Below are 26338 nucleotides of genomic sequence, written 5' to 3' on the forward strand. Positions count from 1 at the left end.
GCCCAGAGGCATGTAACTGAAATTCAAGCATTGGTAGAGATGGTGCTGCAGCAAGTGGAACTTCAGTTTTACCCAATGAAACATTTCTTACTTTCTTAGAATATTTGCATGGATTTACTAGAAATATATGCAGCTAATTGATGCCAGCTGTTGGGTGTCGTTGCTATTCCTACCCCTTCCCATGTGTTTTCTCTAAAATTCAGGAAAGTCAAATCAATTAGCGGCTCTCTGAAAATCCGGAAAGTTATAACTGGAAGCCAAAAATGAAGGACCATAGCCCAAGGCTTTCTATTGCCATTGGAAATAAAATTATCGCCATTGTTCTTCTTGTAGACATTGTGCCCATCCTGACTTCAACAGTCATTGAATGTCACAGAGCAGGACTGAAGAAGTCAGCATTTGGTTTTGCTGCAATGTTGATGAGACCAGAGTACCGTAATAAAATTGATCTGAAATACAAAAAGAAGATTGAAGCCATGGTTAGGTGAGTTGTCTCTGTGTAACTGAAGTTTGGAAATGCATTGATAAAATTAGCTTGAGAGTATAGTGGCAGTACTCGAAAACTGCAGTTTGATGCACACTTACTTGGGAGTAAGTCCTATGAAATGCAGTAGAACTTACTTTTAAGTAAATATACATTGGTATTGGCTGTTAAGCAGAGTTATCCACAACCACAAATTTTAGTCTGTGACCCAACCCTGCAAGCAACACATGTAATAATATTACATGCAAAAGCAGGATCCAGGAGACATTTCAATTGTTTTGTTACGATTCAACCTGATTTATTTGAAGACAGCACTCCAGAAAGGTTTGATGATGTTGCCAAACCACCATATATGAAAATAAGTACCGTTGACTACACACCCCCTCCAACAAGTAGTGTTGACTTCTTTAGATATTTGGGGTAGCCTCACCTGTGTATAATGCCACCTATGTTGTTGTTTAGTCGTTCAGTCGTGTCCGACTCTTCGTGACCCCATGGACCAGAGCACGCCAGGCACTCCTGTCTTCCACTGCCTCCCGCAGTTTGGTCAGACTCATGTTTGTAGCTTCGAGAACACTGTCCAACCATCTCGTCCTCTGTCGTCCCCTTCTCCTTGTGCCCTCCATCTTTCCCAACATCAGGGTCTTTTCCAGGGAGTCTTCTCTTCTCATGAGGTGGCCAAAGTATTGGAGCCTCAGCTTCACGATCTGTCCTTCCAGCGAGCACTCAGGGCTAATTTCCTTAAGAATGGATGCGTTTGATCTTCTTGCAGTCCATGGGACTCTCAAGAGTCTCCTCCAGCACCATAATTCAAAAGCATCAATTCTTTGGCGATCAGCCTTCTTTATGGTCCAGCTCTCACTTCCATACATCACTACTGGGAAAACCATGGCTTTAACTATACGGACCTTTGTTGGCAAGGTGATGTCTCTGCTTTTTAAGATGCTGTCTAGGTTTGCCATCGCCTTTCTCTCAAGGAGCACGCATCTTTTAATTTCGTGACTGCTGTCACCATCTGCAGAGATCATGGAGCCCAAGAAAGTAAAATCTCTCACTGCCTCCATTTCTTCCCCTTCTATTTGCCAGGAGGTGATGGGCCCCAGTGGCCATGATCTTCGTTTTTTTGATGTTGAGCTTCAGACCATATTTTGCGCTCTCCTCTTTCACCCTCGTTAAAAGGTTCTTTAATTCCTCCTCGCTTTCTGCCATCAAGGTTGTGTCATCCGCATATCTGAGGTTGTTGATATTTCTTCCGGCAATCTTAATTCCGGCTTGGGATTCATCCAGCCCAGCCTTTCGCATGATGAATTCTGCATATAAGTTAAATAAGCAGGGAGACAATATACAGCCTTGCCGTACTCCTTTTCCAATTTTGAACCAATCAGTTGTTCCATATCCAGTTCTAACTGTAGCTTCTTGTCCCACATAGAGATTTCTCAGGAGACAGATGAGGTGATCAGGCACTCCCATTTCTTTAAGAACTTGCCATAGTTTGCTGTGGTCGACACAGTCAAAGGTTTTTGCATAGTCAATGAAGCAAAAGTAGATGTCTTTCTGGAATTCTCTAGCTTTCTCCATAATCCAGCTCATGTTTGCAATTTGGTCTCTGGTTCCTCTGCCTCTTCTAAATCCAGCTTGCACTTCTGGGAGTTCTCGGTCCACATACTGCTTGAGTCTTCCTTTTATAATTTTAAGCATAACCTTGCTAGCATGTGAAATGAGTGCAATTGTACAGTAGTTGGAGCATTCTTTGGCACTGCCCTTCTTTGGGATTGGGATGCAGACTGATCTTCTCCAATCCTCTGGCCACTGCTGAGTTTTCCAAACTTGCTGGCATATTGAGTGTAGCACCTTAACAGCATCATCTTTTAAAATTTTAAGTAGTTCAGCTGGAATACCATCACTTCCACTGGCCTTGTTATTAGCAGTGCTTTCTAAGGCCCATTTCACTTCACTCTTCAGGATGTCTGGCTCAAGGTCAGCAACCACAGTGCCTGGGGTGTACGAGCCATCCATATCTTTCTGGTATTATTCCTCTGTGTATTCTTGCCACCTCTTCTTGATGTCTTCTGCTTCTGTTAGGTCCTTACCACTTTTATCCTTTATTATGGTAATCTTTGTACGAAATGTCCCTTTCAGATCTCCAATTTTCTTGAACAGATCTCTGGTTCTTCCCATTCTGTTGTTTTCCTCTATTTCTTTGCATTGCTCGTTTAAGAAGGCCTTCTTGTCTCTCCTTGCTATTTTTTTTGGAATCTGCATTCAATTTCCTGTATCTTTCACTATCTCCCTCGCATTTTGCTTGCCTTCTCTCCTCCGCTATTTGTAAGGCCTCGTTGGACAGCCACTTTGCTTTCTTGCATTTTCTTTTCATTGGGATGGTTTTAGTTGCTGCCTCCTGTATAATGTTACGAGCCTCCATCCATAGTTCTTCAGGCACTCTGTCCACCAAATCTAAATCCTTAAACCTGTTCCTCACTTCCACTGTGTATTCATAAGGGATTTGACTTAGATTGTATCTTACCGGCCCAGTGGTTTTTCCTACTTTCTTCAGTTTAAGCTTGAATTTTGCTATAAGAAGCTGATGATCTGAGCCACAGTCTGCTCCAGGTCTTGTTTTTGCTGACTGTATAGAGCTTCTCCATCTTTGGCTGCAGAGAATATAATCAATCTGATTTCGATGCTGCCCATCTGGTGATGTCCATGTGTAGAGTCGTCTCTTGTGTTGTTGGAAAAGAGTGTTTGTGATGAGCTTGTTCTCTTGGCAGAACTCTATTAGCCTTTGCCCTGCTTCGTTTTGAACTCCAAGGCCAAACTTGCCAGTTGTTCCTTTTATCTCTTGACTCCCTACTTTAGCATTCCAATCCCCTATAATGAGAAGAACATCCTTCTTTGGTGTCAATTCTATAAGGTGTTGTAAGTCTTCATAGAATTGCTCAGTTTCAGTTTCTTCAGCACCAGTGGTTGGTGCATAAACTTGGATTACTGTGATGTTAAGAGGTCTGCCTTGGATTCGTATCGAGATCATTCTATCATTTTTGAGATTGCATCCCAATACAGCTTTTGCCACTCTTTTGTTGACTATGAGGGCCACTCCATTTCTTTTATGGGATTCTTGCCCACAGTAGTAGATATGATGGTCATCCGAACTGAATTCACCCATTCCCATCCATTTTAGTTCACTGATGCCCAGGATGTCAATATTTAATTCTTGCCATCTCATTTTTGACCACATCCAACTTACCAAGGTTCATGGTTCTTACATTCCAGGTTCCTATGCAATATTTTTCTTTACAGCATTGGACTTTCCTTTCGCTTCCAGGCATATCCGCAACTGAGCGTCCTTTCGGCTTTGGCCCAGCCGCTTCATCAGCTCTGAATCTACTTGTACTTGTCCTCCGCTCTTCCTTAGTAGCATGTTGGACGCCTTCCGACCTGAGGGGCTCATCTTCCAGCGTCATAACTTTTATATGCCTGTTGTCTTTGTCCATTGAGTTTTCTTGGCAGGGATACTGGAGTGGCTTGCCGGTTCCTGCTCCAGGTGGATCACGTTTGGTCAAAACTCTCCACTATGACCTGTCCATCTTGGGTGGCCCTGCGCGGCATAGCTCATAGCTTCTCCGAGTTATTCAAGCCCCTTTGCCACGGCAAGGCAGTGATCCATGAAGGGGAATGCCACCTATGCAGAAGTTTTAATAAGTATTTCCTGAGTTTTGCAGAAACCAATGTCAAAAATATATTTCATAAGTACTAGTGTTCCAGAGGCAGCTAATAGTCATTTACAATAATAACTGTATTGCAAAGCCAATCTGCTGAATTGTCACCTGGTTGGAAGGATAAAGGCACTGTGGCTCTCCAGATGTTGCTGGATTATTGGAGTTGTAGTCCAAGTTTAATCTTGGCTTCCTGCAGACTCTGGTTCATATGCAACATAAAGATAGCCTCTGGTTTGTTTCCTCCAGCCTGGCAAGGAAGCAGAGGAGGAACAAGTTTGGAACTTTTGAGCTACATACATCAGCATGCTGCTTATTTGCATTAAGCATCTTTCATTACAGTTATTCACACTTATCATTAGCAGAGCTAAGTCTCTGTAAGCTAGGAAAACACTTCTGCTATCCTCGTAGATTAAAAAAACCCTGACCGTCTTTGTTAAAATGTCTTAATGGAATTTCTTTCTACTAACAGACGACCTGACACAGCCGAAGCGGAAGAGCCCACCACCCCATGTCCCTACTGTGAATTCTTGCTGCCTGAAAGTGAGCTTCTCTGCGCTGGCTGTAAAAACAACCTCCCATACTGTATTGCCACAGTAAGTATCATTTGAATATAATAGACTACTCTTCAAGAAGGTGTAACTGTTCTTACCTTAAATTTTTAATGCTGAAACTGAAAAATCCTATTATTTGAAAGTGGTTCACACTATTTCACACTATTTGTTTCCACTCTGCAAAATCTCAGAATTTTCTTGCTTTTTGAATGTTACTTTTAGATTTTGCACCCTTTGGTGCCCCCCTGCTACATGTCATTGGTTTAGAAACAAGTCATTTGTAGCATATGGCCCCTGTCCACTATAGGTTGATGCAGAGCAATTTGGAATATTTTCCACCAGGTTTAATCACCCTCTTCGTTTTAGGGACGACATATGGTAAAAGATGACTGGACTGTGTGCCCCCACTGTGACTTCCCTGCTCTATATTCAGCATTCAGAAAGTAAGTTGGAATCTTTTTCATCTTCCTTTAGGATATTACTTAAATGCCAGAGACGTTTACCGTGATCCTCAAAGCAAATCAGACACTAGATCGATTCAACATATACATGAGATTTGCAACCAATCATCCGTCAAGTTTATTTTGAATTAAAAATCGAACTTAATCTTTTCTCACCTCTGAAACTCTTGGCCTTGCACACCTCTTTTGTACCACTGTGTACACTAGATTTCCTTCAGCTAGGTGGCACCATAACCTATGCCATCCCTGCTTAGCCAAATATGCCCTTCAGATAGGCACCAGCTATACTTTTTCCTTTTCTGCTCAGACTTCTCATTATATCAATTCTTTAAGCCAACATAAAGCACCATTACTTTCTCAAGGACACCACTTGCCTTTCCTAGGCTCCTTTTTGCATAGGTCCTTCTGTCAGCCCTGCCCAGCCCTTCTCTAGGATCATTGTATTCCAGCCAAATAGAACTTGTCTGCCCTACATCTCTGTGAACTCAGCCAATCAGTGCCAGGGGCTCCATCACAAAACTCCATAGCACATAACAGTTAGGACTGAGTTAAAAGTGTTTGTGTGTCTGTCTGCAAGTTCTTCATTAACATTTTAATATGTATTGACTGGCTAGGATCATGTCCAAGAAGCATTCATTTCCTTTATTCTAAACCAGCTTTATTTGCTCTCAGTGAAGTCAGCATGTGGTCAAAATTTACTGCATACATAACTTTGTGGTATCCTAAATGATCCTTGGTTGGCTGGGATAACTCTAGGAAATGGGGCAAGACTCTAGCCATCTGCAGTGGAATGGGGAAAACAATGCATATAAACATATTTGAGAAGTTGCAAATTTGCACATATGATGGGTTTGTGGGGAGAACATCTCCACTTCCTCCATTCTGAAAATTGAAATGGACATATATTTAACACAACCCTAGGAATATTTCTGAACATTTAACTTGACTTGGACAACTAGTATTACAAGTTCTGGGGATCATCTGATAAAGGCAAACAGCCTTTTTTAGTGGCTGGTCTCCCAGAGTATTCTGGACTTCATGTTAGGACACTGAGCTGACTCCTGACTCTAGGAGCAGTCCATGTGCTCACTGCATTTTGGTGGTTGGTGTTATTAGGAATCTATTCCTGTTTGGCACATTCCAAGTGCTGAAACCTGACATGGGCAGCAATACTTTTTAAGGGTATGCAGCCTCATGTACCTTCAGCATCAACAAAGCACTTGGACAAAGAGAATCCCTTCCTCCATTGCCCCAAGGTGCCAAAATTATTCACCTGTAAGACCAGGCATAGGCAAACTTCGGCCCTCCAGATGTTTGGGATTGCAATTCCCACCATCCCTAGCTAACAGGACCAGTGGTCAGGGATGATGGGAATTGTAGTCTCAAAACATCTGGAGGGCCGAAGTTTGCCTATGCCTGTGTAAGACAGACACAAACTATTTCGACCAGTATAAAATAATCAAAATGACAGGGCACCCTGTATTAGGCATGTTGTGAAAATGTGTCTTTCTTAAACAGCTTGTTACAGTATGAAAGCACGTGTCCCATGTGTTCAGAAAAAGTTGAGATTATGAGCCTTAAGAAAACTGCTGACTGTACACCATACCTCAAGCCTGAAGTGGAGCAATGATTATAGTCAGGTAAGTGTTTCAACCTTGGGTCTCATTTCTAGAACTTCATAGCATCTTATGGACTAAATTTTTATTTCGTTAATGTCTAAGGGAGCAAACGGTCCAACCGGTGTCTGGTTTCTCTGGCAGTGATGTAGTTCTTGTTCTGACTTCCTCATTGATGACCTATATAATCACTGAGCCACCAAAATAAATTAAAAAATGCAAATGTGGCATAGGTTTAAAATGGGTGCACTGGGAAGTTAGGAATCCTAGGGCTCTATACTTCTTTTCAACCATCAGGTTGCGATTACCTCTGAAATGGCAGCAGCCTGTGTTTCATATGGCACAGGACACCCAGGCAGGATGTTTTGAGATCTTACTGGGTGAAAGGCTTTGAACGTAGTAGTGCAGTGTTGTCTGCATCATGTTGATTTGGCAGGGAAGGAATGCAGAGAAACCCTCAAGGGCCATCAAAGAGGTGATGTGATTACAGAATCAGAGAGTTGGGTTGCTAAGGGTATCTAGTCCAACACACTGCAATACAGGAATCTCAAAAATTTAATGGAATATTGACTGCTAAAAATAGAGGGTAGTTTGTGGTCTTGCATAGCACGGAGGGGAATTTTATAGGAGAGTTTGTTGAAATAATGTAGAAACATAATTTTAAAAGTTTGCCAATTGTTCTCGTTTTCCCAGAATGTTGAATCTATGTAGTTTGCGACATTTCATGTTTTTAGCTACCAGACTGGTGTTCTCCAATACAAAATGTTCAGAGTTAGAATATCTGTGTTTATTTTCAGGAGATAGTGGCCAGCCAAATGCTGCAACGCTAGAGGATGCTTCAAAACTTTAAGCCCAGTTGGTATGGCTATGCTTGAAATTATTTTATAGTTTATCAGATCTGTGAAACTGTAAATATTTCTTTTATAGAAATTTTGTACTATGGCCTTTTTGGTTTACAATAAATTTTTAATGCTAAAAATTAGTCTTAAATTTATGTAGCTGGCAAGATTTCTTGAAGATGGCAAGGGCAGGGTCGAATAGAGAACCTAAACCCCAGTCGGCGTAAGATACAAGAAGCAAAAAAGAAAAATTGGTTAAAAATATGAAATTAGTTTTATTGCAATTTTTAAACATTGCTGTGTTCTCATAATGTACAAAAGAGATCAATCTATATACTATATATATATATACAGGAATTGACAACATAATAATAGCTATTTTTAAAAAGTATCAGCTTTGCACAGATGAAATATTGTAAATGCAACAAACAGGCCAGTGGTTTTTTCCCCTAGATGTTGTTAACTAAGCCACTGTGCATACAAATCAATAGATAGAGAATTGCATTTAGTCCTATTTATTCAGTATATTACATATTTGTATTTGTGTAGTGATGATAAAATGACTAAGCTTGTTTTATCAACACCCCCAGCATAAAGTAACAGTTGCATAGCTGGTTCGGAGCATTTGTCAGCACTGAACCATTTATTTAGACTTCTTCTTGGCTTTCCCCCTTTTAACATCTCCATTCCTTTTTGGTTGCTTAGCAGTCTTGGTTGTCTTCTGCAGAAAAGAAAAATCAGTTTTTAAGTCAGATGGAAATATTTCTGTCCCAAGGAATACTTGCAAATTGCTTTTAAGGTCTCTAAAAGCACTAGAGCTGGGCAATATTTCAGCATTATGATATAGCAGAAGCTAAATGCTGCTATACCATAATGTCTGAAATGCCTCTCCACCTTAGGGGAGGTAGAAGCAGCCAGCTACATTGGCTGAGCAAGCCCCTTTACATTACCACACAAGCTGGAGGGTAGGGTCCCAGGGGCTTCCTTAAACTGCTCTGTGTGTTGCCTCCTCGTGAGCGGGCAGGGGGGCAGTCTCTTTCCTCCTTGTTGGTCACTTGGGAGTTGTAAGACCAGCCACTTGCTTGTGTGGACGACTGGGTGCCCCTGGCTGCCTTCATCCAGGGTGTGCTGCATCTTTACCCTGGTCAATCACCCTGGGAGTAAAGACTCAGTCTATCCAGCCAGGTGGCAGTAGCCAAGCAGGTGGAGCCTTTGGTTGCAGGGGGGGGCTTGATCAGCTTCTCAGTTGGCCAATGGCCCCCCCCCCCCCCGGGCTTCATTAAACTGCTCCACTGCAGAGCAGCTGAAACAGCAGCCACTCCTGTGTCCCTCTGGTGTGGCAGAGGGACTCAGGAGCAACAACTGTCTCACCTGTGATACACCACCGAATGAAGCAGCCATCATGGCCCATGTATCAATATATCAACCCAGGCCAAAAAAGCACACAACATTTCTTTTTTTAAAAATACCACCCCTCCTTCTCAAGGGAAGCTGTAAGGAAAGAGAAAGTACGAAGGGATAAGTTGACCAGAACAAATAAATAAAAGCATCTTTCCTGTAATACTGCCCTGCTCACATTTCTAAGTTCAGTGAACATTTAGAAAGGATGGGAATTAAAACCAAATGATTATAAGGAAAATTATACAGATGAAGAAAATTAACGTCACATTTTATGCTTCATGCCAGAAAATCAGTAGTATTGAGGACAGTTTCTATTAAATTGCAAGGTTTCACAACTGCAACACTGCTAGCATGACAAAATAATGTCTCACGGCAACATTTCTTCAGTAAGGAAAGGTGGCATATGAAGACATCAACTTGCCTGTTTTCAGAGATATTATAATACTAGTTTGCTTTCAGTGAGACAAACCACAATCCTCGTAGGTTTAGATGTACTGTAAACTATCACCCATGCAAATAAGGCCACTACTACATTTACTCAGGCTTGGTTCCCCACAACATCTGCTTCCATGGGAAATGGAACATGTTCCCATGGAAATACACACAGTATGCAGTGGAACTGCATTCCATGTGTCTGTCGAGAAATGCAAAGGTCCAATATAACTACTATTTCCCACTTGCAAATCTTCCCTGAAAAGTCTGTATGGATTATTAATTTTCACATAACATTTTCCACACGTACACCTCCAGAGGAATAATTCCAAAAGCTCTTGTGGAAAGCAAACATTCAAAGGCTACCCTCAGCTTCTAACATTATGAAAACATAGGACAGTATCAGGCTCTAATTTATTTTCCTGCTATGAACAAGTCTGTTGCAAGCCAGAGTATCTGGTTTATTGTTTTTTAACTAAGGATTTATGACTCAAGGTGTCTGAACACTTTTGGCCCAAACTTCAGACCAATCACTTTACTGGTGTAAACAAGACTTAATAAGAACACACACTGGCAGATGACAGAAGCCTTGTGCAAATCAGTCCCTTGTTTTATTAAACCTTTAAAGATGGTTTTATTTTCCCTGGCATTTAACTGCCCTGTCAGCCAAAAAAATGTTACCTTAATCATTGCATCATTCTCAATAGTCTCTTGCTCGTTCTCAGACGGGATTTCTTCAGCTTCCAGTTCTTCATCCACCGACGATCCTACTCGTCGATTCGCCTTATGCACCACTTGCAGAGAATATGGTGTAAGGTGGGCCTCTTTGTTATAGGCTCGTGTGAAGGCAGATTTAACCTGCACACAATAAAGGAAAGATCTGGAGTGAGGCACTGAAGTTTCCCTGTGACCACTTACCAGCTATGAGCAGCAGTTCTGAAGCAGCAGGTTTTCTGAAAAGACAGCTTTTCCATTACTGCTGATCTTTTCAAGTAATGTGCAAATGCAGGAGGCAGGTGTTTGCCAGAATTCACTCGATTCACATGAAGTAATGGAGTCCAACAACTCTGAACACCATGCCTTGGAATCCTCTGCAACACACAGCAGTTGCATAAGAAGATGGAAGCATGTTTGAAAACCACTGTGTTATGTTAGCTAGGACACATCATTCCTCAGTAAAACAAAACAAGGGTAAAACATTTTGAAGAGGAAGGGAGATTTCCATTTTCCATTTTGATTCCCAGCCAAAGAGAGCAGTCCAATGTCAAGAACATTTCCTCAGGATAAAAATCATTCAAGAGGTGTTTATCTGACTTGGGGTGAATGGGAGTAGAGTTGGTGGATAGATCCAAAGCTAAAGTTGTTGGAGTGGAGTGGAGCTACCCATTTCCATTCTGTCAAACCTCTCTCCCTTCTTTCTCAGCCATAAATGGCTGCACAGCAGTTAGACTTGAAAAAGGTCCCATTTATGGCCAGGGCAGGGCAGAGCTAACCCTCCCACCACAATTGAGCCTAATTGTTGTGTGCAGGGGAGAGATTGTGGGCTGGACCGCAGACGTGCTGTGGGGTACATTCGACCCATGGGCCAGTATTTCTCATCCTTGAAAGGGAATAAAATCTTCCTCTTAAGAATAAACTCACACTTTTGGGAGGCTCCCAAATACTGACAAACTGGCCTAAGTATCTGAACACGTGAGCTCTAACCCACGGAAACTGAACCTTGCCTGTTACTATCTTCCTTAGGCCTTTCTGCTCGCTTGCTCTTCTTTACCTGCAAGAGCCTGTCTCATGTATCAGCCAACCCAAAGAATCCCATATGGCAAATCTAGTTTACTTCTGAAGCAGTAGATTAATTGGCCCACCTACAACCTTATCTGTTCTGCTCTGAGCTTATTTGAACAACAAGATCTAAACATTCTTAAAAAAAAAAACCCACCGCTTATATAATCAGCCTAGTGACTAAAACCATGCAAAGGCGCTCCCCCTGCACTCCTCTTTCTCCGCCAGTGGGCACAGAGGGTTAAATCCCCCAATGACTCATGCCTACATTGCGACGAAAGTTACTCACTCACTTCTGGATGCCTCCTAAGGTAAAGGATCCCTGGACGGTTAAGTCCAGTCGAATTAGACTATGGAGTGCAGTGCTTATCTCGCTTCAGGCCAAAGGAGCCAGCGTTTGTCCACAGACAGCTTTCCAGGTCATGTGGCCAGCCTGACTAAACCACTTCTGGCACCACAGAACACCGCGACGAGTGCCAGAGCACACGGAAATGCAGTTCACCTTCCTGCTGCAGCGGTACCTATTTCTCTACTTGCACTTTGACGTGCTTTTGAACTGCTAGGTTGGCAGGTGCTGGGACAGAGCAACGGGAGCTCACCCTGTCATGTGGATTTGAACCGCCAACCTTATGATCAGCAAGCTCAAGAGGCTTGGTGGTTTAGGCTACTCTCGTCCCAAGGATGCCTCCTACATGCACCAGATGCAACATTCACAGCCAACACCTGATGTTCCATTTTGAAATAGGTTACGGGGGAGGGGGGGGGGACATATGAGAATCCTACTTAAGGAAGCCCATAAAATGTTTTTGGCAGACAGCAATCCATGTAAGAGCAACTTACCTTGGAATCAACTTTAGAAAATTCACTAGGTTTGCCTCCCCAACTGGTTACTTCCATTATGCTTTCGACATCTTCCTTCATCAAGCAGTAAGTATCCATAAATGTTACAGCATCCTGCACTCCATCTGTTCCCAGGCAAGTCAAAGGTTTCACAATTGCATCTCGTAAGTATGACAAATAGTCCAGATTTACTGCTCTCTTGCTTGCATGTGTCCTATAGGGAGGGAGAAGAAGCATTATGTGGGTTTCCCCCTAAAGCCTTTCTGAAGGCAGGGAGGGCTCATGCTCTGCATACAGGCAATCTCAGGTCCCATCGCTGCCATACTCTAGTGAACATCACTCAGTGGGTTGAGGTATGGCCATCCTTCTAGACTGGTATAAAGCAGATGTAAGTTCATCTGAAGGGCAAAACAGAGGCAGGAGGGTGTGCTTAGCATGTTGGAAAGTACCTATGTGCCAAGCAGGCAATGCAGCTCGAGGGACTACCGACAAAGGTGAGGAGTCATGCAGCAGGACCTTCCACCCAAAGAATACTCTCTAAACCAGAATTCTTCTGCCCAAAGGACACCCAAAATACTATGAATGCAGCAGTCATCTACCCGACAATGTAACATATTTAAGATCTATCTTGCAGAATGGGAATACCAGTTTAATGCAAAATCAAGAAAGTATGCGGGTATTGAAAAAAATGTGTAAGAACTCAGCATGTTGACCCATTTCCTGTTGATAAATTGTGTTCTGCAGAATTCTAATTACAGAAGATTATACGAAATGCTTTGCAGGTTTCAGTAATCAGCAGTAAAAAAGAATCTCACATTCTAAACCTTTGGCAACTTGTTAATTGTGTAAACATGGCCACAGTGATCAACAACCCTGTGAGGTAGATTAAAACGCTGTGACTGGCCCAAGATCACCCAGTGAGCTTCATGACTGAATGGGGATTTGAACCCTGATTTCCCAGGTCCGAGTCCGACACACTAACCACTACACCACCCTGGCTTCCTACAGTCCTTCTGCTATGGAGCAGCTATATAAATTAAGTACGTAAATAAATAAATAAATATGGGGAAAGCAAAATGTCACTTAGAGAAGGATCTGAAATATTTCCCCTGAAGCTTGCATTTGTTTTATTTGATGTTTTAATGTGTTGCTTTGAGATTTTTTAAAAATATAAAGCGGTGTAGATATGAGATGAATAGTCACAATAAATTTTAAAGGGAGGGGAGGCGGTACCAAAACATTCTGTTGTGGTGACCGTAACCTAGTTTCAGGTGCCTTTTGGCTTATGTATCTTGAGTTTCTAACACTGTCCATAATGGGGGAATTTGCAACACAGGTCACCAGGATTACCTGAGGCTCATGTGCATCGACAGCTCTTGCATGATACGGTCGTGCTTTCCTGTTGATGAAAATTTGCCCAGCCAGCTTGGGAAATTTGGGAATTGTTTCATGTAGCCTCTCATCAGCTCCCCAGGGAGGACACTTGAATAAATGGCCTGAACAATGAAGGAAACATCCGTCAGTTTTCCCTGGAGACTATAATGGACATCATTATTTTCTAATACGCTACACAGAAAATACAGAATGGTACCCAAGGCAATAGTAGCAGAACAGAAGTGAAGATGGAAGTCCCATCACCAGTAGGGATCCTTTTCCAGCCCAGGGCCCCCATTAATTCCAGGGGTCATGTGTTGGGCCCAGCAAGAGGCAAAGTAGTGGGCTGCATTTCAGCTACGTAAAAGACGAGGTTTCTGCAAACACATCTCTCCGTCCAGGAAAGGAGGGCATCACAGGCTAAAGGCACATTCCAGCAAGGCAAAATAACGAGGGTACAAAGCTTGGAGAGTCTCAAGGACCAGGCAGTCTGGGTCACATGTGAAATTTCAGAGAAATTTCCAGGGGAGAGGTTTGTGCATACTGGGAAGTAGCCACAGGCTGTGGCTATTAACTTTGATGCCTGTCCTGTGCTTTGAGATGGAAATTGTGCCAATGATTACCAGCACGATAACTCAGTTGGTAGAGCACGAGACTCTCGGAGTCATGGGTTCGAGCCACACTTGGGCCAAAAGATTACAGGGGGTTGGACTAGATGAGTCCTTGTGGTCTCTTCCAACTCTGAGATTCACTTTTGAAGGTGCTTGCTGCCGAGACAAATCCCTTCCCACCCCAGCAGGGAGAGAAAAGGCCTTTGAAATCAGGAAATTACACTGCTGACAGGCAATACAACCCCTGCTTTCAAAGCTGTTCATGAGGACCTTTCAAAGTTGAGAGCACCCACCCTCCTTCAGTCACTTTGTAAGAGTTTCTCACGGGCAAAACCCTACCCCTCCAAAGTTTCTCTGAAATTCTCCCCACCTCTCCCTGTTTTTTTAGCTGGTATGTTTTCACCCCTCCCTCCCTCCCGCAAAACAAACTGATGGGGAAAAGCATGGCTGAGAAGTTCAGCCCCGCTCTACTTTGCACAAATCCTGGGCTTTTTTCTCCTGCCGCAGCCTGCAACAAAGCAGCAGCAGATACCCCTCAGGCAGCCACACGATATGCTCTGGAAACTAAAGAAGTGGGTAACCTGCGTAGGTAGAAGGCTCCAATTTTGTCGGCTGCGAATCTGCCGGTCAACTAAGTCGCCATCGCAAATACTGTCAGCTGCTTTGCTAAGCAACATCAGGTGTTTCTTCATGTTACCCCTGGGGGGAAATGATGGCTCACATTACTCACAAACAATTGTACTTTCGTTAGTCCTGATGCAGCTACACAATCCAAATCGTTCAGATTCATTTAACTCACCCTGCAGCAGCTGGGGTCACGTGAATGTAGTTCTCCTGGACAAAGAGCGGGGCGAGAGAGTAATCGTGGAAGAAGAGGTCCGATTTGTCTATAAGGGACATGTGAGAGGTCTCTTCTCCGGTAGCAAAAACCTTCCTGACAACATCGAAAGGGCCCTGCAAAAATTAAAGAGAATCTGAATTCGACCGTCAAGCAAAGCTTCTGCACCAGTTGCAGAGATTAGCCCTGGAAGAATCTGGGCAAGCATCCACTACAAGAGCTTTTCTTACTATTTATTAAATTCATCCAGAGATCACAGGGCTGTTCACAACATAAAAATATAAAATGAGAACACAAAATACATTATAAAACAAAAACAAACCTATAACGCCGCCCCCCGACACATTTAAAAGGTCATAGAATGTTTAATCACCCAAAGGACTATGGAGAAAGGTTTCTGCCCGGGGCCTAAAGATATGTAATGAAGGCAACAGGTGAGCCTCCCTGGGGAAAGCATTCCACCAATGGGGAGCCACCACAGAAAAGGCCCATTCTCCTATTGCCACCCTCTGGACCTCACGGAGGAGGCACACAAAGAAGGGCCTCAGATGATTATCAAAGGATCCAGGTTGGTTCATATTTTACATTGAACCTCAAGGACTCCAATAACTAAGACACTCTGCAGCACAATCGTTGCCACGTTTACCCAGAATTATGTCCTACTGAATTCACTGGGCCCTACTTCCAGGTATGTGGGGTCAGGACTGCAGCCTTAAGTCTGATTTGGCTCAGTGTTTACATGTTCAAAGCTAACAATATCTGGGGTATCATGAGCTTCAGTGCCTGTTCCCAATACTATTACTGTACTTTTCTTTTCTAAGGCCAAAATTAGACGTACAACTTCTGGTTTCTGGCAAAAATCTAATTATGCAGGTCCTGTTGCAAAGCAAGCTGGCACAGACATGGCATTCCCCAAGCCAAACTTCATCCTACCATTTTGATGTCCTTTTTTGCTTTGCTAGCATCCTCTTTGACACCATCGTAGGTCAGAGATTTGCTCCCTGCACACCACATGCTGAGATTATGTAAAACCTGAGAACAAGACAGAAAGGTTAGAGCTTCCTTCCTTTTGGTGTCTGAAACTCCATCCGCCATGGATAGAGAGCAGACTAAATAAATGACTACGGATTAAAGGCTGGCACTGATCAATAACTCACTTGTCTGATATCCTGATTGGCTGCCAAGATGACTTCATTCATTGCTGGTGGTGGAATCTTTAACCCCTCTTTAAAGGCAATGGACATCATGGCACCCTGCAAGAAGGAAAGTAGAGAAATTCATGAAGAATAGATTTATAAGTGGTTATTATCCATGACAACTACCAGTAATCGGAATCACTTCTCTCTGATGGTACCTTCTAAGGCAATGACCACGCCCCCAAAGTTGGGGAAAATAAAGCAAGGGGATAGCCAACACTGTTACACCCTGCTTTTAAGCTTCCTGGAAACATCTGTTGGATCTCTTGAAGAAAGGCTTTGGACTGACCCAGAAAGGCAATTCTTATTGTCCTACTTTAAGAGAGTCCCAGCATATTATTTGTCAACCGCCTACCTTAATCTGCTCCACGCGTGGTCTGTGAAAGCGAAGATCAAAGCAGTAGTGGACAAGAGAACGCATCTTCGGGTGATTCCGATCATTACACATACAAATTATAGGAACCTTTGTATGTTTAATCAAGTCAATCAGTTCCTGCAATTAGAGAATGCAACCCCACTATGAAGCCGTTTGTGTGGCTCTGCTGGTACCAACCACAGTGCTGTGCAAATTAGTGCAACTTGATGCAAGTTTGCCATGCATCTCATCTAGCTTTCAGACATTTAGGAATGACCCAGCTGCTTAATGGCTCAAGCTGCTGTTAGTGAATTAGTCTCAAGGAAAGCAAAAGCTTTCTAGTAGACCAACTTGATAAACCAAAGCAAGGTTGAGCTTTTTCCCTACATTTTTGTGAAAGAAGCAGTCGGCACAAAATGGAATGATAAAATATTTTTGAGACAAAAAGGACATGATACTCATTTTCAATCAGTTATCCTTTAAGCTAATAAAGATCTGTTCCGTGAACTGTCTGAACTTCCACCTCTCCCCCCCAAGAAAAACTCACAATAACCACTTTTACACTTTTCATGGAAGTTATTCTACCTGGATGCCTCCCCTGTCTTCGTTGCCAGCCATTCCATCCACCTCATCCATAATTAGGACATGCTTTGTGCTGACTGAAGATGATGTGCCTGAGGATGATGGAGGAAGAGTAAAAAAAAAAGGCAAAGTGATCTTCTCCCCACATTGTAAGCCACAAAGTACAACTCACTGCACACAAGTAAACCACACCCACTTCACTCCTTCCAATTCGTGCAGGGAAGAAATAAACCACCACCTCCTTACATTTGAACCAGGGATTATGGTTTGTTTCATCCCAAAGAAACTCAGTTAGTAAACCAAGAATGAAGCTTGGTTACAGATCATGGTTAGCTGGATGCAAAGCAAACCATGATCTGTGGTATTGCTAAGACAGGGATTGTGTTTTATTACATTCTAGGGCAACAAACTGTCCAGAAAGGCCCAGTTTCATGTCATGGCAAACTGTCTGCTGTGAACCTGCCCATCTCCTGAAAACGCTGCTGCTTACAAAAAATCAATCAATACCATTTTTTGAGCATGAGGGAATTATTAGGGCCTAACTATGAAATTGGTGACAGCGAGTCCACATTAATTGTTCTAGCCAGTAAGAAGGAATGCCCAGAAAGGGAAATGAAGATACCTGAACAGAACTCTTTGATGCTGGTGTTATTTAGAGATTCGGCAACCACCTCCTTCAGGCTGTTCTTACTACGGGTGTCGCTGGCATTTAATTCCACATAGCTCAAGCCCAGTTCCTAAGCCAAACACACAAATGAAACAGCAGTGTCAATAAGACAAACAAAAAATGTTTATACTGTATAGATTAGTCCAGCAGCCAACAAGCAGTCTTATTCTAGGGATACGGTCAATAGCAGATCAATAACCACAACCCCCAATCTTCTATGCACACCACATGATTCCAGTTAAAAATTGGGGAGTCAGAAGGTATTCCTCAGGAGGTCAGCTGTGGCTCTGGATCTTCTCTAAACTAGTCATTGTTTTTGTGATTAGCCACCAATATAAAAATGACCCCAGAGACAAAATGACCACCTGAAAAAACTAAGCAGGCAGCTCTGCTTTTGTAACAGTGAGTCAAAGAGGATTAGGTCAACTAAACAGGTGGACTTTACCCACAGAACAGGATACCACAGAACATTATAATTCAACTTTTTTTAAAAAAAATGCAATTGCAGTTGCAACCTTGTTTTTTTTAAAACAGACTTCAGAGTCCTATATAGAAATGAATTACCATATTGGCCTGAATATAAGCCACCCTTTTTTTTTTTTCCAAATTCCGACTGTGAAAAGTTAAAGTGCGACTTAAATTTGCAACCTTACAAAAATGGGCTTTTACGATATCGCTGCTAAAACAGACATACAGTAAAACAGAACGGGTGTGAGTGCCTGCGGAATTTTAAGGGAGCGGCTTATATCTGGGTATTGTCTTTTTTTCTTTCTTCCCCTTGAAAGGTGTGGCTTATATTCGGGCCAATACGGCAAATCAAAAGCAAACAATTGTCCTAGCCCCTCTAATTCTTAGGGAAGCCAGAGGGAGAGAGAGAAAGTACAGCTAAAGCCAGTCAACCTGCATACTGTAGAACCTCGGTTTTCGAACATAGTCCATTCCAGGAGTCCATTCGACTTCTGAAACGTTCAAAAACCGAAAATCAAAGGGCTGTGGTGAATGGTGAAAATGAAAGCATTCACTTCTGGGTTTTTGGCGTTCAGCAGCTGAGACGGATTGGCAGCCAAGACGATCGAAAACCGGTGTTTGACTGTATTTGACTGTGGTCACCTCCAGTAAGTGGGGAAACTTTCAGAACTCTCTAATGGCCGAGGTGGATGCTGTTACAGTGATACCTCGGGTTAAGTACTTAATTCGTTCCAGAGGTCCATTCTTAACCTGAAACTGTTCTTAACCTGAAGCACCACTTTAGCTAATGGGGCCTCCTGCTGCTGTCGCGCCACCGGTGCACGATTTCTGTTCTCATCCTGAAGCAAAGTTTTTAACGTGAGGTACTATTTCTGGGTTAGCGGAGTCTGTAACCTGAAGCGTATGTAAGCCGAGGTACCACTGTATATGGTGAGCACTGACATGCAGGCCAGCTTTGATTTGCTGATAGACTTAAGCAGGAAAGCAGCTGTCACGGTCCACTGCAATACCAGAAAATACATTTCTGCTGTTGTTCAGTCACTTCCTCCATCAAACAGCCCCCAAAGAAGTTCATCCCAATGCTCTCATTTCCTTCGCATGCAGTCCCCATTTTGGGGGAAAAAATGCAACTCACTTCGCAAACTAGTGAAGCAGTGGTCGTTTTGCCAACCCCCGGGGGGCCAGACAGCAAAGCTGCTTTGGAACTAGCACCGTCGTCTTTGACTCCAAACTTACTTGGTTTTGCTGCAGGGAAAAGAGAGGGAAGCTTTAGCCAACCATGTCATATAACAGCCAAGAGGAAAACAAGCAACAGTTTAATGAGATTGTTCAATGAAACAGAAACAAAGCAGTTTCAAAACAAAAAAACCCAATGCTTTACAAATCCAACGAAGGGAGTGCCATGTTGAACATCTCTGCCCATCCCAAAATTATTTTTAAAAATCCAAATGTAGAAAACCAGGCTACATGTGCTAGTGTTTTCAGTAAGTCTTTTCGTTTTACATGAGATAGTATCTAAATGCCACCTTCAGAACCTGCAGTAGTAAAACAGGATGCAAGTATTTAAAATGAATAAACTATCCACATGCAAGCCTCCATTTTCAATCCAAGGTTGTACAGTCCCAACAGGGGCACACAATTATTCTGAATATGTAGATCAGTTCTTAACGCCAGAAAAAAATGAACTTTTTGTTTTTTTAAAAAAAAACACCTGCAGAATTCAAGCAAATTTACTCTGAAATGTCTGTGGGTTTTCTATCAGTTTGAAATGGCAAGGTATTAAAGGGTTTTTTTCAAAAGCAAAACTGAGCCTGTAAACCTAATAAGATTTAAACTTCATGTTAGATTTAAGTTGCTTCAACTGTAAAGAATGTCCTCAGCCAGACTTGCTTCAAGGGCAACGCTGAAACATGGTTTGTGTTCCTTAAACCAAATTAAATACATTTGATGTGTTAAGCTGGGAAGCTAATTAGAAAACCCTGTTTATAAATAGCTTTACTGGAGTGAAACCATTAATACTGGTTCACTGAATGCAGTACTGTATCTACAAACATTGGCTGGGGCAGTAAGAGAGCTGTGTGGGGTAGCAGCTATGGACTCCTTGGGAGGGGAAGGGAACACACTACAAAAGCAAAATTCTGACTCAGTTGTACGCTAACATTGCAATGACCACATCCAGAACATTAACAGATTAAAATAAAACCAGGTTTCAACGCTATCTGTCAACCAGCCTACGGTTTGGCATTAAGATGTACTGTGTAAATATAATATACATCATCAAGACCCTGGAAAAAGGGGTCAAGTTCCAGAAGAATCATTTGTTGCACAATTACCGTGTTTGTCCTGCGAAATATTCCTGTGCCAGTTTCGAAGCCAACGTAAGAGTTTATTGGCACAGCTTTGGTCACCTTGTTGCCCAATGATTGTTTTAAGGGATGTGGGCTTGTATTTGTCCACCCATAATAACACCTCAGCTCCACCTTTACTGCCTTTTTGAATTGGGCTCCCAACATCCTTTGGATCCTTTTTCTCTGGTGCTTTCTGATCAAAGTCCAGACCTCTCCTTGCTTCCATTGTTTGCTTCTTGGGAGATCTGACGGTATTGTCCTTTTCAGGAGTGACTTTTTTCTTTTTGGGTTCACTCTCTCTAGTTGGAGGGCTAATTTTTCTTCTTTCCGCTTCAGTTTTCGGTGGGGTTTTCACACACTTGGATTTGGCCTTCTTTGCCTTGAAAAGGAAAGACATGCCAGAATTAGCAGGCCTGAGCTCGGAGACAAAAGCTTTCAAATGGTGCTTCTAGGAATTCAGGGATTCTCAAAAAGATCAGCAACAGGAGCTCACTGGCTTCGATCAGATACAACACTAAACTATAGTTTAAGTATACTAAATCATACTTGAGCGAGCCCTGGGCTTGCTCCAGTCCAGTCATTAGAAGGAGAAAGCTTTTTCTTCTGCTTTCTGTTTTTTCTGTTAGGTCTGAACCCTAACTGTGGTTAAAACCAAATTACAGTTTATTATGTCCCTTTAAGGCTACCAGGGACACACTGCAAAAAAAAGTTGGCTGCCTCCACAGCAGTCGTCCTTTTCTCCATACAGTTACCAGGAAGGGGTAGCATATCATAATGTACAATGGCTTCCGGGGACTTTTAAATTAGAAGTTTTAAACAAGTGTGGCAAAGTGTGAGGCTGTTTCAGGATTTTTCCTAAACTCCACACAGATTTGAGATGGCACAGACTTACCAGTCTACTCATGTGCAAGGGACACACATCATATTAAGATTGTTTTCTCCAACCCTAATTACAATAGAATACCTATTCTGTCAGATGGATAACCTTTTTAAAAAAATCACTATACATGGCAATAACATTAAGTCTCAGTGTCAGCACACAAACTAGGAGGTTATTCATCCACTTTTAGTTGGGGGTTTTTTTGTCTCTGCTGTGTAAGGAAAGAGGAGAAAACCCAAAGATTTCTGTAATTTTTCTCCCCAGCTTGGAAGAAGACTCTTTCTTGTGAATACGGCTTGTGAGGAAAGGATAGAGCACCCACTCGCCATGGAAAAATGCTGCAATCTAATTCATAGCCCCCACCCCACGAGTCCACAGTCCTTCTAAAGGCTGTGCAACAACACAATGCCAAGAAATGTGATATTGAATCTCCTGGCATCAAGCATTCTTTGGCCTTGAGGTTATTCAAAAGAACTAGTTCTGCAATTAAAAAGAGAATTAAGAGAGTGTTGTCAATTAAACTAATTTGTACAAACCTCGGCTTCAGCTGCCACTTCATATTTTGACTTCTTGCCTGGCATACTCCGAATCAGGTCAAATAAACCATCTTCATCAATTATTTTTGTCCCTAAAGCTAAGGCCTATAAGAGAAGCCAAAGTCTACAGTTATTCACATTTATAGCGCTCAGTGTCAGAAAGTAGCACAATCGCACCCAGCTAACGTGTTCAAATGCACCAGATGTAGAACCTGGTTAAGCAAATAAAATATACCTGAAATCAGAGGTCTCCACTAATTATTTCCTCACCTCAACAAGCAACCTTCAGCTTCAGAAGAAGAGAATCTGCCTATCACAAAGATCTGGCCTCATATTGCTGAGGCTAAAAGCCTTTGAGTCTTAAGAGTTGTACTGTTGATAGTGCTAACAAAATGGAACTCAGAAAAAGGCCTTTTCACTGAATGCAGGATACATTTAAAGCTGTAACCCTAAGCACATTTATTTGGAAGTGCCCTTGAATTTAGTGTAAACACACAGAGGAGTGCACTTTTATTGAGCAGCTGCAAAGTGACAATTGTACTTGACTAAAGTAGCGCAGGAGTGAGGATGAATGCTGATTTCCAATAATGTACAATACAATGTACTGGATAAATATCTCTATAGATAGATAGACAGAGAGATAGATAGATAGATAATTTATTACGGTCGGAGACCAGCTTATAAAACACACTTGGGAGTACAATCCCAGAAAGAAAACAAACAGTTAAAACAATGTACAACAATAAATTTAAAATTTATAAATGTGATAAGCATATAGACACTTAAAACTTTAAGATAAGCTACCGCATAGATATGACCCAGAGTTACCCATGGACAGAATCTGGCGACCATCCGGGTCGACTTATGATCTTTGCCTAATAGGAAAAGGTCGAATTTTTGCTTTTCCGGGAGGTCGGTGAGCCTCACCAGCAGGGGATCAATGGTCTTACTACATGCCTCTTCATAAAAGGGACATCTAAAGAACAAGTGCTCTGGGCTTCCTATATCCCCCAATGAACAAGCGCAGAGTCTCTGAGCATATGGGACTTTTTTAAAGGCTCCTTCCAGGACCAGCGAGGGCAGAGCCGAGCTTCTGGCGAGTGTAAAGGCCCTTCTAGCATTTTTGGATACGAGAAAGAAGAGATATGCTGCCGGTGCGGCTATATCTCTCTCGATTTCTCCAATTTTATAGTCGGGGCACCTTGAGCAGTCCTGTTGCCTCTCGGGGTCTATGATTCTTTGCCTGACCGTAGCTTTTGCCTGGCCCAACCCCAGGCTTAGAAGGGCTTGAGGAGCAAAATCCAGTTTCTGAAGGGTGTTCAGGACAGCTGTCTGCCAGCGTGACTGGAACTGGTCACAGAGGATCAGTGGGGATATTCCTCAGGGGAGCAGATTCAATGTCAGCCATTTGTAAACTGATGTTAGGCAGAATATCTCTTATCTGCAAGCGCCAATCCCCCATCCCGGGATGAAACCATTTCAAACCCAAATGGAACTTCCTCAAATGAACTTCAGTGTGTTCCAGAGGGCCTCCTGCATCCTCTTCAAAAGGAGCCACACAAAACGAGTACAGTGGTACCTTGGTTCCCAAACAGCTTAGTTGTTGAACAAATTGGCTCCTGAACGCCGCAAACCCGAAAGTGTTCTGGTTTTCAAACGTTTTTCAGAAGCCAAACATCTGATGCGGCTTCCAAGTGAGTGCAGGAAGTTCCTGCAGCCAATCGGAAGCCGCACCTTCATTTTTCAATGGTTTCGGGAGTTGAACGGACTCCCAGAATGGATTAAATTCAAGAACCAAGGTACCACTGTGCCCTGCAGAGAGTTGTCTGGAAAGAAAATTAGCGCACACACACCAAAAAAACTATTTCAAATAGGCTGGGGTTGTGGTAAGACTTAATTTTGAAGTGAAGCCATTCTGTTCTCAAGACCGGGACATGGCTTGATAGGAGAAGAGGATACCTAGGTCAGGGAGGCAAGAGATCGCTTGTTATGACAAAGCAAGGACTCCATGACCACATGGTAACAACTTACCTTGTCACTCTTGGCTGCACCGCAATCACGACCCTTCACAAGATAGTCTGTCTTCTTGCTGATATTCCCAGTTACTTTCCCTCCATAGCGCTCAATCAGAGATTTGGCCTCATCGCGTTCAATGGATTCCAAGATGCCTGTGATCACAAACGTCAGGCCTTCAAAGCAATTTTCACCTCCCTAAGGAGAAAAAACGGTGCCAATGGGCAGCATTAAGTTTAAGGCAGTTGAAGTGAAAGCTACAGCAGCCGTGTTCCAAAGAGAGGAAAAGTAAAAAAGGACTGTTTGAAAAATGATTTTGTTCTTCATCATGCTGAAATGAAAACTGATCTTTGGCACAGTATAAACATACTGCTGGCTTGCAGAACAGCCTGCAAACCTGAAGACAGCTTTGTCAACAAATATGCACGATTTCAGCTGTCTGGCCTTAAATGCACATTGATTGTACAGTATCTGGTTAGAATACAGCAGGTGTCCAACAGTAGGCCTGGGAGAAAGAGATGAGAAAGTCTGGAAGGAGTTGCTAGGCCCAATAATACTAGAAATACCAATCACTCGTGATATGTTTCTGCAAGAAGATGTCTGAACTTACTTGTGGGATCTCCTTAGAGCCAAGCGCTCTTGGGCCTTCACGATTAAGATAGCTTCTATAAGCTTGATAGTTGGCTCGCTTCTTTTCAGAGTCCTCAGGACTTACAGACTTTGAAAAGAAAAATCACATGGCACTGCTGCAATCAGGTTCCACTCAGTTCAAATAATGTAAAAACATTGATATAAACCCAAATACAAATTATTTGTACACCAACCATTTAGGATAAGTTTGAACACACTTCTGGTATGTTAATCTTCATTCAAATTAAGGCCTACCTATTTTTTTAAAAAACAGTTCAGTTTCTTCAAGGTCTGATGCTACTCTTTCACACTCCCTGAAGAGAAAAAAATACAAGAAGCTGGACACACAAAGTCTTGTGTGTTGAGCAGCTGATCAAGCTCTCTGCCCATTCTGAGCAATGTCTTCAGTGCACAGACTTGTGCAAAAAATCTACAAACAGAAGGTGGCTAAAATGGACTCTCATCTCTGCAGCTTGTCCAAAGCCAGTTCACAACAGAGATGAAATTGATGTTAGAACTGAAATCTCCCTTGCACCCCAATACAGTCCTGTATTATTCACACTATAGTGTTGACAGCAGGGAGTGTGCTGGAAGAGCACACTGTAATAGGGATTGAGGATATCCAGCCTGTACGGCCAAATTCTAAATTCTTGCCTGGCAAAAAGCATCAGAGACAAGACCGCTAATCTGTTGAAAGTATGGGCACACTTATTGGGACACTGGGACTACAAGCGGAGAAACAAAAAAACCCCATTTATTATTCACTTGGCCTGAGCTCTCTGAACAAATAGGTAGGCTAGGGATATGCATGCAAACCAGGTCAAGTATGATATTTAAACCAGACACGAAGGAAGTTGAGGTCATTTTAATCTGTCTTAGTATTTTAACTTTTGCATGCTTTCAAGTATGGCTGTGGATTTTTCTTGATTTTTCTGTTTTATCTTTTGAGGTTTTTCACAATCATGCGGAGTATAAATTTTATGAAACAAACAGACAAATCTATGTTTACAGTGGTGCCTCGCAAGACGAAAAGAATCCGTTCCGCGATTCTCTTCGTCCAGCGGCTTTTTCGTCTTGCGAAACACCCTATTAGTGGCTTAGCGGATTAGCGCTATTAGCGGCTATTAGCGGCTTAGATAAAGGGAGAAAAAAGCGAAAAAATTGCAAGACTCGCAAGACGTTTTTGTCTTGCGAAGCAAGCCCATAGGGAAATTCGTCTTGCGAAGCGCCTCGAAAAACGGAAAACCCTTTCGTCTAGCAGGTTTTTCGTCTTGTGAGGCATTCGTCTTGCGGGGCACCACTGTACTACGTTTATACAGCGTCTTGTAACATATATTCTCTGTGTGACACAATTAAAATACAACACAAAACAATTAAAATACTATCAGACCATATGGCATGAACCGGGTGAATGAGAGGGTTCTTCAACTGGCAAAAATTGGACTGGGCAAAGCTTTCTGGGAAGGCTGTTCCCACAAGAGGGATCCCCAAAATACCTTCTTCCTGGTGGTTACCCCTCTCACTTCGTTTGGTGGGGACACTCAAAGCAGGGCCTCTGAAGGCAACCCTTAGTTTTTGATAGGTACATATGGGGAAAGGCCATCTCTGAGGAAATTTTGTTCTAAGCTTTTTAGGACATTCTAGGTTAAAGCAACACTTCCAAGTTTGGCCTGGAAATGCACAGAATAAGATGGTTCTTATTCTGAGCCATCTTTAGTTTC

General features: G+C 42.5%; 2 protein-coding genes across 6 annotated transcripts in view; one reads left to right on the forward strand and one right to left on the reverse strand.

Annotated features, from left to right (window-relative positions):
* WDR19 (WD repeat domain 19) overlaps positions 1-7807 on the forward strand; it is a 39803-nt gene extending 31996 nt beyond the window's left edge. For all 4 annotated transcript variants that reach the window (XM_081875633.1, XM_081875636.1, XM_081875634.1 and 1 more), the window contains 5 exons: positions 334-484; positions 4670-4793; positions 5118-5194; positions 6731-6852; positions 7626-7807. In XM_081875633.1, coding sequence (XP_081731759.1) covers positions 334-484; positions 4670-4793; positions 5118-5194; positions 6731-6842 — 464 coding nt within the window. In that variant the 3' untranslated portion in view covers positions 6843-6852; positions 7626-7807. The remainder of the gene's footprint in view (positions 1-333; positions 485-4669; positions 4794-5117; positions 5195-6730; positions 6853-7625) is intronic.
* Positions 7808-8116: 309 nt separating this feature from the next.
* The window catches only part of RFC1 (replication factor C subunit 1), a 37154-nt gene continuing 18932 nt past the window's right edge, over positions 8117-26338 (reverse strand). For both annotated transcript variants that reach the window (XM_081875673.1, XM_081875672.1), the window contains 16 exons: positions 24598-24705; positions 24006-24185; positions 21975-22079; positions 20544-20937; positions 19346-19455; positions 17698-17812; positions 17079-17167; positions 16494-16631; positions 16100-16195; positions 15876-15974; positions 14904-15058; positions 14686-14803; positions 13470-13615; positions 12120-12333; positions 10182-10358; positions 8117-8388 (listed from right to left, as the gene is read on the reverse strand). In XM_081875673.1, the coding sequence (XP_081731799.1) occupies positions 8311-8388; positions 10182-10358; positions 12120-12333; positions 13470-13615; positions 14686-14803; positions 14904-15058; positions 15876-15974; positions 16100-16195; positions 16494-16631; positions 17079-17167; positions 17698-17812; positions 19346-19455; positions 20544-20937; positions 21975-22079; positions 24006-24185; positions 24598-24705 (2322 nt within the window). In that variant the 3' untranslated portion in view covers positions 8117-8310. The remainder of the gene's footprint in view (positions 8389-10181; positions 10359-12119; positions 12334-13469; positions 13616-14685; positions 14804-14903; positions 15059-15875; positions 15975-16099; positions 16196-16493; positions 16632-17078; positions 17168-17697; positions 17813-19345; positions 19456-20543; positions 20938-21974; positions 22080-24005; positions 24186-24597; positions 24706-26338) is intronic.

This window comes from Podarcis erhardii, assembly GCF_964252035.2.
Source record: "Podarcis erhardii genome assembly, chromosome: 9".
NCBI lineage: Eukaryota > Metazoa > Chordata > Lepidosauria > Squamata > Lacertidae > Podarcis > Podarcis erhardii.